Consider the following 17,052-nt stretch of genomic DNA (forward strand, 5'->3'; position numbering starts at 1 on the left):
TTTCCAACTTGATGATACTGGACGGAACCTCTGAACCTGTAAGCCAGCTCCCAATTAAATGTTGTCCTTATAAGAGTTGCGTTGGTCATGGTGTCTGTTCACAGCAGTAAAACCCTACCTAAGACACCCGCCCTTATCTGAGCAACAGGGTCTCAGATGTATGCTACCAGGTTCAGACCCCACACACACCCCTTTTTGGGTCTCACTGTGTAATACTGGCTTGGACTTGTTAGGCAGACCACCAGGTTACCCTTGAACTCACAGAGATCTGCCAGCTTCTACCTGAGTGCTGGGACTAAAGGCGTTTGTCCCTACAGCAGGCCTAACAGCACTTTAGATGTGGAACTTTCAGCCTTTTGGTTAGACTAAAACTGTGTCGCTGCTTCATCTACCTTGTAAATCTGTTTGTGGTTTCCATGGCGGGCAAATAGGGAAAGTGTATGTTCCTGTGAAGCCCTAATGGTCCTGTTCTACATAAGTCCATTTGGGAGTTTTTTGGTTTTTGAACAAAAAGGTTAATTTCAGACTTAACACTTGTAAACACACTAAAGCATAGATCCTGGAAAGTTAGAATGAGCACCGACTTTTCTACACGGCTACAGATGAATGAAAGATCTACCCTGCTCAGAATATTTAATTGATTTGAAGTGAGAAAATGAATACTATTTTTAAAAATTAAAGCAAAAAAAAAATCTGGCAACTGCTTTTGCACACTCTTTGGGGATCTAAAGTAGTCACGAGGGCTAGATCTTTCCTATCAGAGAGAGGGAAATGCATTTGGGTGTGGTAGTCCTAGTATAAAACTGAACTCAGATATATGGATGCAGGAAAATTAGGAATTCAAGGCCAGCCTTAGCTACACACTAAGTTTGAGGGCAGACTCAGTTACTTGAGATCCTGTTTCAAGGAAAAAAAAATCACACAAACAAGCGACAAGGACTTTAATCCATCTCCTTTAACAAATACCTTAGTAATATGATCAACAGAGGGAGGCAATGTCTGTATGAGCCTTCCACAGAGCACTCTAGATGCTAACCAGAGGCATGGAGACTGAGCAGCCAACTGCTGCAAACCTACCACTGGGTAACACATAAACATGGGCTTATAAACCTAATTTTATTTTGAAGAGGTTATAATACTGAGCTACTGTTGAATTAACTGACCACATAAAACCTAAAATGGAAACTTTATCATGATTAATTAACCACATAATTGACACTTGATGAAAATCTAAGCTCAATTTCATTTTCAAATTCTCGATCTGTTGTCACCAACGTTTAGCTTCCAGCTTGGTCTCCATCTGTTATTCACAGATTTTTGCCTGATGGCCACAGAGGCCATTTTGTTTCACTTAAAGCAATGTTAGCAGGATTCGCTTTGCGGTTTGGTTCTTACACAATTGAATAAAAAAGCCTACAGGGTGCAACTATTCATATCTTCTCTCCAATCTACTAAAAAATGATTTGTACCCCCTACTTTAAAACAGTTTTTAGTGATGAACTAAACCTCACCATTCCACCTCACAGTGGACAGCAGTGCCTGAGGGAAGAGGAGGCACTCAGAGCCTAGCACAACACCGTGTCATGAAAAGCACCTCCATCAGACAGCTCCTTCATGAGCTCACCTCTAAAAACAGATCAATGGAAGGTCTGCTTTCATTGAGTTTTTAAAATGTTTACAATAAGCCTGGGTTAGCCAAAGCCACTGACCCTGCACGTAAACCAAACAACTGTCCAAGATAAGGCACTTCAGGCACAGCTCAAAATCTAATAGCCAAGGTCAACAGCCCACTGGACGTTCCCGTGGGGAAGCAGAAAGGTGTGCTCCAGCACCACTTCCCTGATCACACTAACAGCTCTTCACCTTGGTCACTTCCTTTTGTCAGTCTTTCCATGGGAACCCTGGGTCACAGTCATTGGAAGCAGCCATGTCCTGAGAAGTAAAATTCAGTATTTTTAGCTTCTGGAGAAAGCTTTGCAGACACTGCTCCGCTTCTTCCTCCTCTGTAGATAGGCAAGCTTCGGAGCAAGAGTCCAGCAGTAGGGCAAAGCCTTCCTGGGCTCATTAAAGGTGGTAAACAGTCAGCTTGTCATGGCTTCCTTCAGCAACTTCAGCATGGTACTGGAACAATGTATCCACCATTGCTCTCCAAAGAAAATCTAAGCTTTCCTGGTGAGGCTGTGGATCATGGAGACAATCTAGCTCAACACAGACACATAAGTGCCCACCTCACAGCTCACTAGATCAAAGGGTCTCAGTATGTAAAACAGGCTGCATGGTCCCCTACTGGTCACCAGCTCAATCAATTAGCATCCTGCTAACTGCTCTTCTTTCTCACTAGACATTCAGGCCTGAGGAGTGTGTTCCACTTGGATGCCATCCCCTGGATCAGTTGCTGTGGCAGCTCATTCTCCTGCAGTTCTACTGGTCTCACTGGCACTCTTGATGTCTGGTGGACCTGCGGGCATAGCTTCCACACACTACTCACCAGCTTCTGCACGAGGCTTATGACTGTCTTGTTCAGTCAGGTGCTTCCACTTGCTCCACGCTGCCTCATTCATCTCCCCTCTGTGTAGATGGTCAGTGACCATCATGACAATCTGGACACTGATGTAGGTGGCCTAGGTATCCCAACATCCTAATTGCCTCCAAATGCTGTCATTGTTGCAGTCACAGTCAGTCTGCGACACTAAAAGTACTTAACTCTGATGGCACATGCAACGAGGTTAGACCATGCATGTAAAGGTGACCCCATGAGTTATAGGGTCAGGTAATAACAGGTATGACTGCTTATCCACCATATTCCACAGAAGAAACAGATCACACCACAGTCACATTCCTTTATATTACTGGTTCCACACTACCAAACACACCTCACACCTGGAAGTAGAGTGCCAGAAGTAGAGATCAAGAACTCAAGCAACATATTAAAGCCAACTGCCTTCGATGATTAGAAGGCAGAAGAACTCTCTAGGAAGTTTTCCTAAGGCCAGCAAGGCACGAATCCCCTTTAGAAGTATGGTACACATCTGTGCATGAGCATGTGCACAGAAACAGCATGTGCACACAGGAACAGGATGCCATGTGTCACCTCCACCCTCCTGTAGCCTACAGAGAATTGTGCTGTCAAATATATCCACACCCTTCATGTAGCTCCCTCTGCTGCACTTGTTCATATGGTACACACAGCTGATCTTGGAGGTGTCAAGGGGCAACGGGGAGAAGTGCTCTGATTAGTCAGTCTACTCCTAAATCCAGATGTGCTCTCAGCACCAAGAAGCCTGGTGCTAGATCCTCACACACACAGGCTACAGTAGAAGCAAGAGAGGGAGGAGGAAAAGAAGGACTCTGCTGGTTCCTTCTGTTTCCTTGGCTGAGCTGATGGGTGTGTTCACTTCGTGTGTATGAGACAGCGTGTACCCAACTCTGTTCACGCTCAGACTAACACTTCCACGCAGCATCTACAAACTGCTGTGGTGCTCTTGACAAAGTGCTTCTAATTTTAAAGCGCTCTCCCTGGGTTCAGTGCTGGTGGGTAGGAGGCACCGAGACATGGCTTCCATTGCTGTATGGTGTGCTGGTGTACCAAGAGAACAGCTCCCCAGTCACTCTGTGGTCAGCAGATGGATGTTTTCCAAGCTTCCAAATGCCTACCTGTCTCATGTCCTCAGGCTCAGTTTTAATGTTCTTTCTTTTCCATCCTCTCATCTAGAAATATGATCAGTATTTCCTTCCTGTCTTTTGGAAATTCTCTTCATCAAAACAAGTTTCCCAGTTACCTACCAGTGACCAACCATATCTTGGCTGCTCCACTATGTTAGTATCTTAGGCTAAAATGTTCCTGTGTGCACCCAAACACTGTAAATAGGAACATGGTTACCACAGGAAAGAGAATACAGTTTACATGAGCACACCATAGTACTCTCCAGTTCTACTCAACATTTTGTGGTTTGAATAAATGTGCAGTGCAGGCTTCTGGTCTTACAGACCAGACCTCTGCCATCTTGACAACAGAAGCATCCTCTTCCATTTCTGTCACCAAACTTCCAGAGCTCTGCTCCTCAGCGCCTCACATTTCTTAAGCTCTGCACCCTCAACTTGTACTTTTAGTAGTTTTACATGGTATTTTTTAAATTCTCATGATATGAATTGCATAAAATGGTCTAGAAAATTGTCCAATGCTTATTCTCAATAATTTCTGTATTGTTTGTGGTAATAGTTAAAGTTCATTTACCAAACAGAATACCTTGAGATTAATTCTATCTACTATGGTAAGCTAATTTTGACTAGCCCACGTAAATAACATCAGAGAATTATAACCAGTGTAAAAGGCTATCCAAGTAAAATTCAGTGCATACGTAAGTACTGTTTAAATGCAGTGTCCTGAATACTGCATACAGACTTCATGGAGACATTCAGCACTCACCTTGCTGTCCATCGGGCATGGTCACAATGATGGGCTGGCCCATCCCACTGGTTGGAATGGAGTGCAAGTTTCCCAGCTGGATCCCGTCTGTAACTATCGTGATGACCTGCTGACCCCCTGAGCTAACTACTTGCTGGATTGCACCATCCACAGATTCTGCGGTAACCACTTCCTCTGTGGCCACTACTAGAGGGAGGAAAAAAAGTAAAAAAGAAATCATTGAACATGAACAGAAATTCATTTTGCTTTGTGTCTTTCAGGACAAGGCTTTTAAATGATACTGCCAATAATAATGTAGACATCTACATAGCTGATTGCAAGTCTCACAATTTTTAATTGAGTTCCAGCCATGTTTTTATGACTGTATTTTAATAACCTTTCTTCTTCTTCACTTCTCTGTATCTTCTTTGTGTGTGGTACAATATAACATCATTGAAGGTAATAACAAAGGTTACATCTACTTAATAAAATTACACAATTCAAATGAGAACTTTATGATTATATTCTAGATATATTTACACATCAAGGGATACACAGATGAAACAAGATTCCCTTTTGGACTGAGTAAACAAAGTCACATTAGTAAGCAGCAAACAGATCTGACAATATATGGCAATGTGTAATTCAAATTTTGCATAAACAAGCCCCAAAATATGCTCTCAATAATGTCTAAGAGGTGCACAGAAAATTCTAACTTTGCCTTTAGGAATGGAGAGATGGCTCAGTGGTTAAGAGCACTGACTGTTCTTCCAGAGGTCCTGAGTTCAATTCCCACCAACCACATGGCAGCTCACAACCATCTGAAATGGGATCTGATGCCCTCTTCTGGTGTGTCTGAAGACAGCTACAGTGTACTTATATATAATAAAAGTAAATAAATCTTTAAAAAAAAAAAACAAACTTTGCCTTTGCCTTGTCTAAGTAAAAAAAAAAAAAAAGTTAATTTTGCCAAAAATCCTTTCCTATAAGCAATCCTACATTTATCTCTAAAAACTGTGTGTGTGTATAAAGACATGTTCATTAACATCCTAACAGCTTTGCTCTATCTACTAAAAAGGAAAACTAGAGGTAACCAAATACTCTTTGGCAGTAAATAAACTGTGATCATACAATGAAATACAAGTCACTTAAATGCCTGTGTGTAAAACATGAGTGTAAGTAACACAACAGCTGTAAGCAAGGAGAAACACACACACTGTCTGTTCTACTGTGAACTGAGCAATGACCACACTGGAGGGAACTTTTCAAAACTCGGTAATAACAACACGCTTAGAAAGAATGTAAGCTTCTTGCTTACAGAAGAGTAACACTAATTAATACAGAAGGAGGGAAGACTAAGAAATCACAATTATAACAGCTGACTCAAGCAAGCATCACTGATAGGCACCAAAAGCACTGGTGAAATGTTCCCCAAGTATCACGTCAAAGTTGTTGCATGAAGTGAGAGGTGTATCTGCCCACAACTGGTTTCAAAGCAGATCTGACAAAAGGCCCAGCTTCAATCCTACACAGTTCTATTTGCTCAAAGGATGACAAAACAAACCCAGGAAAACCCAAAATGCAAACAAACCTTTGAGTGTCCACCTGGTTTTGTTTGCCTTACGCAACAGGTATGCTTTGTTACCAAGCACATTGAGACATTTCAGGAAGCTAGTCACAAGACAAGACAGAGAGCACAAAACACCAATATAATCAATAGAATAACGATTAAAGCCTTCAGTTCACTAACTATTGCTTTGATTCTTTTTAAAACATCCACATGAAAAAGAAACGCTCCCTGGCTGAATACTAAGTACAAGTCCTACTATTTAAAAGCTACAGCACACATAAACTTCTAAGGTCACACAGTCAAGGCCCGACCAAGGACTTTCATCTTTGCACTGTTAGCAGAGCTGCCATTAGGATAATAGTTCCTGCCTTTCATCTAAAAAGCTCTTTTAAGTTGCGTGATGGTAAAGTATTTATGAAAAAATTAAAAGGAAGACAATTATAGAAGACAAAGTACACATCCCAAACCTAAAGAATAATCTACTAGCCAAATGCTGAAATATGTAAGAAAAAAGCAACCTTAAAACTTTAGAAGATCGTAGGTAGAAAGTTTGTGCATATGTGTACAAATGGACTTAGCAGAAAGTAAGTGTAACATGATCATTCACTGATGTAATATAAAGGTCATGTGGAACGGGGAAGGCAGACAGTGCCAGTGCCTTTGAGGCTAAATTACCATGGCACAAGTTGAAATATGGAAAGAAAACATTCCTCACAAAGAACCAAGACTGAACACTTTCATGTAGAAATATTTACAAGAAACAGAAACTACATTACAGAAAAACCTAACAGTTTGAAAGTAGAATTCTATAATCTAACCTGAGATTAAGAACAAAAAAAGCAAATCCAAAAAGAGACTCATGTGACCCAGTCACTTATCCCTAAGACTGAGTCTCATTACCCTATTTTAGGACACACCAAAAATATAATATATAAAAGTTTCCTGGTGGGCTGGAGAGATGGCTCAGTTGCTGGGATTTGAACTCAGGATCTCTGGAAGAGCAGTCAGTGTTCTTAATCACTAAGCCATCTCTCCAGCCCAAGAAACAGAATTTTCAACCACTACTAGACACTTCATATCTTTCAAATATGCTAGCAATTACAAGTTTTTAAATATAAGAAGGAAAGTGATAGATTCCTATCTGATCCAAGTATTACATAATTGGGCCACAGAGAAGACTACAACTAAGCAAAGAAACATCGTAGGATTACAGGCTAGAACTTCAAAATAAAAGCTGAAAAGCTACTGGGGGTGGTACGTGTGTGGTGCATGTGTGTGCACACATATGTGTCTCCACACCATGGAGGAGACTAAGGCAGGTTGCCAGCTGTATGTGTCTACCTTATTGGCTTAAAACAAGGTCTCTCACTGAACTGAGCTTACACTTTAGGTTAGACTGGCTGGCAAGCCAGTTCTAGCAATCTATCTATCTCTGCCCTCCCAATGCTGGGGTTACAGCCCTACCTGGCTTTTCATTCCTAAAAAAAAAAAAAAAACCAAAAAACAAAAAAACTAAGCATGTACCAACTAAATCTGAGACTGTATTTCTTTAACTGGTAATGTACCTCAGGAACATATCTCCTGAGCTTCTGCTTCATGCACACTTAGTGTCTCCCCACTGCCAACTCTCCAAATATTTCATGATTCCCCTTGCCCATGTAAACCCACGATCTAGCAAGACGAGACACCTGACTACACTCAGGGAGAGCTAAGCAGTGGAGGATCCCACCCTACTTCACCTTAGGTGAGCACAGTTTTATTCCACCCTCTGCTACCATCCTAGCACTTGGACCTGCAGTTTCCTTATTTTTAATAAGGATGGGACCAGGACATCGCCTCATTCTGGTAGCTGATACAAAAATAAAAATCAGCAATAGCAACTTTAATAAGAAATAAGCAAGTAACAATAAGTGTAGTCAACCAATTCTGAAAAAACTGCAGAGGTAAACACATATTCTAAGTAGGACTCTTGAAGAAAATAAAACATTGCAATAAACTCTGAAGAGATTTCTTAAACAGGATTCAAAAGTACTAGCCCCAGAGGAAAACCGACAGAGTGAAACAGTCAGCGTATAGACCTCACTTGTTTCCTAACCTGGAGTTTCTGAAGAATTGGACAATGGAGCAGATGCTTCAGCTAAGGCAGCTAATGTAGCTAATACTGACGTAGAGGAGTTTCCAAACTGAACAGCAGATACTCCTGTTTCATCTAGGAGAGAAGAAAACAGAATTCATGTTTTAGGGTACTTAAATCCATGTACCCCGCCCACCTTCTAATCTCACTAAAATCTTACTGACACCGAATAGCATCAGTTAGGGAAGGTGATGCATTGTGCACTGCGTAGGACTGCCTTCCTTTAGATTCTTTTCTCTTAGAAAAATGGTTTTGTAAATAACTAGGAGACCAAGAGAGTGGATGTTATTCTTACCCTCATTCTCCAACAATCCTTCCTTAAACTGATGAATACCTACTAGTTTAACGTCCTAACAGCTATCCTACATGCATCCCAATACCTGTTGCCTTAGATACCAGACCTGTAAGGTTCACGACCCCTCCGGGTCCAATGATGAACTGTGGTGTGGCAGCGTGTATTGTCACAGTATCAGGACTCTCTGGGTTGGTGTTGATTTGGTTCTGCATGGCAATCTGGGGAACAAATTATCACAATATTTTCAGAATTACAGGCAGCACATCTGGGACAGGTTCTCAATGTGGTACACAAATGTACACATGAAGAAACAGTCTCTCAGGAAAGCCACACAGCACAATGGGAAGACTTGGTAGAGAGGCACAAAGAGCACAGCAGTAGGTACAAGTACCATTTACCCTAAGGCCTTCGGTGCAGTGACTGCAAACCTTCCTGAGGAAGAAACTGGTGTTTGATAGATTCTTACAGAACACAGAAAACGTATGCAATGCAATATAGCCTACTGTTCTGCACCTAATTCTACCACATTAGGTAATGTATAACACGACATATTAAAGTATGGCCTTCCCGTTTAATTGTTCTCAATATTTACATCTCAACCCTTAAATTATATTCCCAGATGCGAAAATGAGAATCAAGTTAAAATTCATTACTTCCCAGTACATAACAAATCTTACAAGAAAATTGTGCACACTTAATGAAGTCAGGTGATCTCAGAAAGTTCTACTGAGAACTGGACAGAAGACAAACAAGTAATTCCAGTTACCGAGAAGTCAACCATAACTATGTCTACAAATAGTTGTTTGTTTTTATAGATGATGAAAAAGGAAAGAAGGAAACCTGAATAATAAACTCTATCACTTAGATCACAAAACTGTGAAAAGTTTTGTCACTTTTGGTCAGATGTGTCTGCCTTGGTTTCTACTGTCTTTGCCACTGAGAGCTTTAGTCATATTCGAGGTGCTGAAGAAAGAGGCAGGGTCAGGAGGAGGGGGCAGCCTGGGCAAACTCCCAAAAGCTGCACACTGGAAAGAGATGGAAGGGAAAAGAATCATCTTGGCAGAAATGGAAACCAGGCTGTCAACTCAGCTCAGTCCTTAGAAGAGAATGAAGTAAAGCTTTGCCCTTGCAGTACTGGGCACTGTAGACCCAGCAGTGAAAATCCTGCTCAGCAAAACATACCACACGCTATATCCCAACTAACCTTCTTTAAAATGTAAACATATCAATGTTAGACAAAGTAGGTTTAAAATGAAGATGGGCAGTTCAGGATGGTTCCGTAGTTAGAAGTGCTTGCCACAAAAGCTTGAAGACCACCTTAGTTCAGTCCCCAGAACCCACGTGAAGATGAAGAGAGAATCGACTCTATCCAGTTATTCTCTGGCCCTCACACACACACCCCCACCCCACCCCCTCACATGCACACAGATACAAGCTATGTCACTCATCCAAGGGATATTAATTTCTTTATAAAGTAATTTACAACTGTTTTGATAAAACATGATATCCAAATGTGCAATAATTATTATTAATTTTAATAATTAATGTGCAGAAAGGGAGCTCGGGAACTGAAAGCACAGAAAACTAGCGCCTTCTCACCTTCCAGTGTACAGACAGTAATGAGCAAAAGAAGGAGAAAGCAGGACCATTCAAGAGAACTGAGCCCAGGGGGAAAAGCTGTAAGACAGCATCTGGCTGGGAGCTGCCTTTCATGTTAGTTACCTGTAATATCTCTGCTAAATCTTCATTTCCATTGTCTATTGAAATATCAAATGCAGTTTTACAAAATTTACTCTGCGTGTGTACATCAGCACCATATTTGATTAAAAGCTCCACCACCTCTTGATGATTATGTTCTGTCGCCCAATGCAGAGCTGTCATCTTTAACATGTCCTTTGCATTGACGTCAGCACCATGCTAAAAGACATTTCAAAATCAGTAATATTTCAACATCCGAAATATAAAGAATCCCTGATATGAAAATACCAGCCACAATGCTTTTAAGCAAGAAAAAGCACCTCTAATTTTGGGGGGGGGGGGGGTATTAAATAGACATTTAGTAATCTTCAGTTATCTGTCATGTAATCATTTTCTACCATGCTAGTTTTTCTAGTCCCTTTTCTTCTAAGTTCCTGAAATAAAGCAATTCTGTTTTTAGTACTCACTTAGGGGCACAAAGGGCTGAAGTGGCCTACCAGGTGAAGGGCAACACTGAGTTTTTTCCCAGAACTCTTTTGTTGTTGTTGTTGTTTTTTCCAGAACTGAGGACCAAACCCAGGGCCTTGCACTTGCTAGGCCAGTGCTCTACCACTGAGCTGAATCCCCAGCCCTCTCCAGAGCTCTTAATGGTTTGTGATGAGTGATCCCTTACAATTAAATATACCCTTCGTCTTCAAAACGAGAACCACCTAAGGAATCAGAAGGAAGCTGTCTAAGGCACTGTCTCGTAAGACTAGCTGTGGCTACTCAGCATACTGCAGCTAGTGAGGGTACAGGTGTGCTTTGTGTACATAAGCACTGGAGTTCAATACAAAACAGAATATGAAACAGCTCCGTACCATAATGTTTCAGTGCACTGGGTTAATTAAATGGTAACATGAGTTTGTACTTTTAATGTAGCTTTAAAATACCTAGGGTTACATGGGACTTACACTCCAGACTTCCCTGCATTTCTTTCTCCTGAGTTCATCTACAGGTTTGGAAGAAAGGGTCAAGAATAATAGCGGTCACTCTGCCTCAACATCTTCTGTGTGGCCTTTTGACATTTAGATGACTGAAGATAAATGTTTGCTAGCCATCCCACACTGCTCTTCCCTGCATCAGGAGTCTGACTGTGTAGTTCTTCACCCACAAGGCTGACTCTCAACTGAGAACACACCTGTGGGAAAGTTTTCCCTTTAAAGAAACCCTTAAGGTAATATTCCTTTGACAGACTTACACTCATCTGTAACAAATGCTCTATCAAAGGTCAAACAGAAAGCGGGCACTTAATAAAACTCTAAAGCCTTTCTCATCTTAAAGTGTTTTTTGTGGGGTTTAGACTTAAAACTCAGTCCAAAAAGAAAAGACATACCTTAAGCAAAACCTCTACTATGCTGGCGTGGCCCTCAGAAGCTGCCATGTGCAGTGGTGTCCGGTCCACTTTGGTCCTGGCATCTCTACTCACACCGGCCCGGAGAAGTACCTCTGTGGTGGAGTAGTGCCCATACTGTGCGGCCAGATGCAGTGGAGAGGTGCCCAGCTGTAACAGAGACATGCACACACATGCACACACAGAAAAGGGAAGTCCAGCTTTTACCTGCTTTTAATATAATTCTGCTACAAACTATTCTATATTTTTAAACAGTGAAGCGTATTACATTGAATATATAGTCTTTTAACATCAAAAGAAATTATTCAGCTCAGGCTTATCTTCACAGAAGTCCGCATGAAGTTCCACATATGTATTAGTGTGGGAAAACTGGTGATTCCTCTCATTCAAATTCTCTTCTTGTTCCACTCCCTTCCTCTACTTTTAGACAAGGTTTCAGGCCTCAAACTTGAGATCGTGCCTCAGCCTCCTAAGTGCTGGGATTATACCCTGCCTAACTGTTACTAACAGAAAAACTAAAATTAGTCTTATTAATAATTAGAAATAATGAGCTGGAGAGATGGCTCGGTGACTAAAATGGATGTTCTTCCAGAGGACCAAAATTCAATTCCCTGCACCCACATGGCAGCTCAGAACTGTCTAGAACCCCAGTTCAAGAGGATCTGACACATTCACACAGACATGCATGTGAAACACCAATAAACATAAATAATAAAATGCTAATTATAATTAGAAATAATTATGACCAGAAAATGAAGAAATTTGCACCAGAAGCATATATCTAAATAAGTAAATTTTAGCTTATATTATATATTAAGAACAAAAAAAGCCCACTAACTCTGGTTGCCAGTCAATAATGTTAAAAGAGATATTTCACCAGATCATAAAATTTTCAAAGCTGTCACTGTTAAACAGCACCTCTGGCTTTTTTAAATTTTAGACTTACTAATTTTGCTTTATGTGTGTGAATGCTTTGCCTAAATATAATGGGACATAGCCCCTAGAACTGGGGTAATAGAATTAAACCCAGGTCCTCTGCAAGAGCAACAAGTGTTCCTAACCTCTGCGCCATCATGTGATTTTTAAATCACGTTCTATGGACCATATTACTCTGAGACCTTCATGTACTGGTTTCACTTCTGTTTCCACAGTAAGGTGCTATAAGAACCAGAAGTACAGAGAGGTCATCAATTTGCCTCTAAAGTCACACAAGTGACATAATACGAGGTAAACTTTGAAAATAATTATTTATTACAACAAAAAGTCATTATTTCACAGAGGTTTTAAGAGTCCCGTACAGATCAAAGGAGATTATTGAATAATCCTTTTTCGTGCCTTGTTGTATTTTCATATAACTGGTCTTTTCTCTACTTTCAAACTCTGTATTTATGAGTCCAATGAACAGCCACTGAGATTTACTTAGAGAGTTACTGAGGTCTACTTTGTATTTCTGTTGTTATTCTTAAGACTTTTCCTTTCTGGCTCACAATGAAAGAAAAAGTGCATATAACATGCAAACTTACACGTGGTTTCAAGAATAGTTAAGCAGCTGTAAAGTCAGTACCAGTCTGTTAGGAAACCTTTCTAATACTTTAAATCCTCCCATATGTTGCTCCCTGATCACAAGTCTTTCCCTTGTCCCTCAGGAAGATGCTACTCAAAAAAAGAACAGGTTTAGTGTGGATGTGTGTGGTACGAGTTCTGGGATCCAAATCAAGGGCACGCTTTCACAACATGCACTTCACCACTCCAATTTCCCCAGTCCCTACTCAGAAGTTTTTGACATTTCTTTGTTTTAATCTGCATCAATTATAATCCTTAAATGGTATTCTTTGGTTCTTCCTGTTTTGAAGTTTACTGAAATCCTACCACATATACTTTTGATTTGTTTTTTGCTTACTGTATTTACAAGATGCATTCATATTAATGGGCAAGACTGAAGTACACTGACTTTCTCTACAATAATCTTCTCCAAAAAAGCCATAACTAATTCAACTAATCAACTCATGAACACTGTTTTGTTCCCAGCTTTATTATAAATATTTCTGCTACGTAGGATCTTCTAGTAACTCAAGCACGTAAATAAGATGTTCTTCTATAGTCTAGAAGTTCAATTGCTACAGACAACACACATGCTAAATGTACTAAGCACTGTCAAGCTATCCCCAAAGTGACACCAACTCACTTTCTTTCCATCTCCTCACCAAGGCTGCACTTCAGACACTGCTAACCCAGTAGATATGCCAAATAGCTTCTGGCTTTACTTTTCATTTATTGATCAAGTTGAATACTGTTTCATATCTCCTGGCCATTCCAACTTTATCTTGGTGAAGTAGCACTCTGAGTCATCTGTCTTTTATTACTGACCCACAGGAATTCCTTATATACTGTGCATACTAATCCTTATTTATGATCCTTCTGTCTTAATTTACTGCTACAACATCATGATGATTTATCTCGTATGTATTTTCTTTAAAAAGAAATTATTTTTATGTGTATGAGTGTTTGCCTGTATGTATGTGTGCATCATGTGTGTGCAATGCCTGTGGAGGCCAGAAGAATCCTCCGGAATAAGAGTTTGAGGCAGTTGTGAGCTGCTATGTGGGAGTTGAGCAATGAGTCCAGGTCCTCTACAAGAGCAACAAGCATTCTCAACCACTGAGAACACTCTAAAGCATGAATTTCCAGCAAGCTGAGTCAGCTATAAATCTGTTGGGCTACTTCACCCTGACCCACACTGGCTTTGTGGGTCTACTTTAGCTGAAGAGCGCTGCTGGGGTGTTTTCCTTGGAATCTCTCACAACTCCTGATATGACTTACATTTCTACTGTGTGTCTATACTATGCCCTGTTTCCTCCCATTGGCTCTCTAAGTCATCTACAGTTGTCTCTAACTTGTTTCTGAACCGTTCCCTATTATCCTCAGCAGGTTAGCTTCTGCTGTCAGGTTCATTCAGCAAGACATTCTAGCTGCTTTGTGTTTGGGTGTTAATTAGAACTGCTGGCTTTCCTTGAAAGGGTATTAGTGGAGATGAAGCTGGGATTTGAAAAAGTAGGTTTTTCTAGGGAATATGCATTTGCTTCTTCCAGGGACATGAGTGCAAGAACCGAACCCTGGTCCAGAGAAACTTCACGTTCAGTCCTTGGCGGGTAGGGTATGTAGTATTTGTGAATTCAGGCTTCAAATGTACAAGATGTGCTTGTGATTCCAAATTGTCTTCAATAAACCTTTCCCTCTCTCCACTCCCTCTTTCACATCAAGTCATTTCTTTGCAGGGCTCACACAGGAGCAGGGAGAAGAGGTTGGGAGAGCCTAGTATTCTGAGACTGCTGGGATTGCCCTACAGAGTTAGCCCTGAGGCACTCAGTACCCAATGCTAGTGAGCTGGGGAAGCTAACAAAGAAATCTAAATGCAGCCAACTTTCTTAGAAAACAAATCCTCTAAATTCCAGCTTAAATTCAGAGCTCTAGGTTCACTAGTATTTTGGATTTATTTGTCTGGTTTGCGTGCATGTGTTTGGTTAGTGTTTCAAGACAGTGGATTTCTCTATGTGGCTCTTGCTGTCCTAGAACTGGCTCTGTAGATCAAATGTCAGTTCCTGAGATTTGTTCTAAAATAATATAATGAAAGTTTGTAAGATTTACCGTGATAAAGTTTTTGAAGGTAGATGAAAGCATGCAGGAGCTAATGTATGTATAAAATTTTTTAATTTTTACATGAAAAATTTAAAAACAAGGAACAAAGACAAAAAATTAAAAATCAGAAATTCCTGGTGGTGCACACCTTTAATTTCAGCACTTGGGAGGTAGAGGCAGATTACTGAGTTTGACACCAGTCTGGTCTACAAAGCGAGTTCCAGGCTATCGAGGTCTACACAGAGAAAGCCTGTTTGGGTGTGGGAGGGACCAAACGTCTCTGCTGTTATGAGCAGGAAGTTAGTATAGATTCCTAACTCTCCATGCTCCTAAGCCCAGCCCGTTTGCTTTACCCCGAGAAATGAACAGCTGTGTCTTCGGCCTCGTCCACACTGCTTTCTAGATTGTAAAAGACTGCTCCCTTTCTTTTCTTCCTCATTGGTTTGGTCACATTCCTTTTCTTCTTTCCCTCTCTTTTCCTTCTTTCCTTGTTTTGTTTTTGTTTTTTGTTTTTGTGAGACAGAGTCTCACTGTGTATCCTTGGATATCCTGAAATTTACTATACAGATCTACCTGCCTCTGTCTCCACTGTCATGTTTCTTACAATTTTACAAGTAGCAACCAAAATGCAAACTCTTTTTTTTTTTTTTTTTTTTTTCTGGAATAGCTGAGACTCCATCTCTGTTACTTTGTGAATTATCATATCAAGTCTCTCCCTGGAAGGTATATATTATAATCACAGCAAACTAGTATAGTCCAAAGTCTTAATCAAATAAGCCATTAATTTAAAAGACAGTTTAACTAGGAGCTGAAGAAATAGCTCAGTATAAATACTGGATTAACTTTTATCTGGGAGAAAGAGAGGAGCAGAAGAAGAAAAGCAACTCTACGTTACAATCACTCTTTACCCAGTCTGTAGTAAAAGGAGCTCCATTTGCCATCAAAATACGAACTTCGTCATCTTGACCTGCTCGTGCCGCTTCTAAAAGCTTCTTCCCCAAATCTACCAGGGACATCTAAATGGAACACATGAACTGACATCAGAATCTCTATAAAAACGGTGACATGACCCCCCTCATTGTAAGTCCCTTCTTGGTTATTCCTTCAAACGTGGTACTGTTAATCTAAAAGTATTGATCACACAAAGCAATTCGTATTTGGATTCCTGAAATGTATTTATTTCGCTTCTCACTAAGTTTTTGCCAGAGTAAAGTTGGTTTAAATTCTTCACATACGGCCAGAAAAGACAGACAAGGTACAGAGGCAGGTACCGTGAGTCTAAGAATGAAAACTGGCAACTGTTTTTATTGGCGCCTAGTAACATTTGTCAAAGTAAAATTAAAGTATAAAATACCATCCTGTTACTGATATAAACTGCTCTGCCAGCTTTTCTGGAAATAGTAAGTGTGCTCAAATTCTAAAACAAATGTCTTCTGCTCCAGTGCATACAGTGCATACTTAAAATCTTCCAGAAAGTGCAATTCACACTCAAGGCAAGTTCTAAAAGGGAGTCAAATGCTCTTATGAATAGTTCGTGTGTCTCAATAAGAATCTATAAAGAAATTTAATCTTGAATGTAAGGATTCTGTAAAGACTAATGTCCCAGTCAAGGGAGGGAGGAGGAAAAGGGAGGCAGAGCAGACAATCAGGTGTGTGTGTCAGGAAAGACCACGGCAGGGCTCTATAGGTGAACAAAGACTAGAGGTGCTCAGCGGTGCTCAGATTTCAGAGACAGTTATGCTGAGGAATATGAAAGTTTCCAAATACAGAAAGCCTTCCAGCTAGAAGCTTAATCTGTGATACCGAATAAAAGAAAAGCAGGGAAAACTATAGGACTGTGAGGAAGTGAAAACAAGGGAGCCTTTTGAGATTTAGTAAGAAAAAGATACAGCTAGGATTCAAATTTGTCTAAAAAGGAATG

At 40.5% G+C, this 17,052-nt stretch overlaps 1 protein-coding gene across 3 annotated transcripts in view; it reads right to left on the reverse strand.

The window, feature by feature from the left end:
* Positions 1–17,052, reverse strand: part of GABPB1 (GA binding protein transcription factor subunit beta 1) — a gene marked incomplete at its 3' end in the record, with an annotated part of 46,546 nt that overhangs the window by 12,902 nt on the left and 16,592 nt on the right. For all 3 annotated transcript variants that reach the window (XM_080931405.1, XM_080931406.1, XM_080931407.1), the window contains exons 2-7: positions 16,040–16,147; positions 11,478–11,645; positions 10,127–10,321; positions 8,511–8,622; positions 8,071–8,184; positions 4,427–4,612 (exon numbers count right to left, since the gene is read on the reverse strand). In XM_080931405.1, coding sequence (XP_080787531.1) covers positions 4,427–4,612; positions 8,071–8,184; positions 8,511–8,622; positions 10,127–10,321; positions 11,478–11,645; positions 16,040–16,147 — 883 coding nt within the window. The remainder of the gene's footprint in view (positions 1–4,426; positions 4,613–8,070; positions 8,185–8,510; positions 8,623–10,126; positions 10,322–11,477; positions 11,646–16,039; positions 16,148–17,052) is intronic.

This window comes from Micromys minutus (assembly GCF_963924665.1).
Source record: "Micromys minutus genome assembly, chromosome: 17".
In the NCBI taxonomy this organism is placed as follows: Eukaryota; Metazoa; Chordata; class Mammalia; order Rodentia; family Muridae; genus Micromys; species Micromys minutus.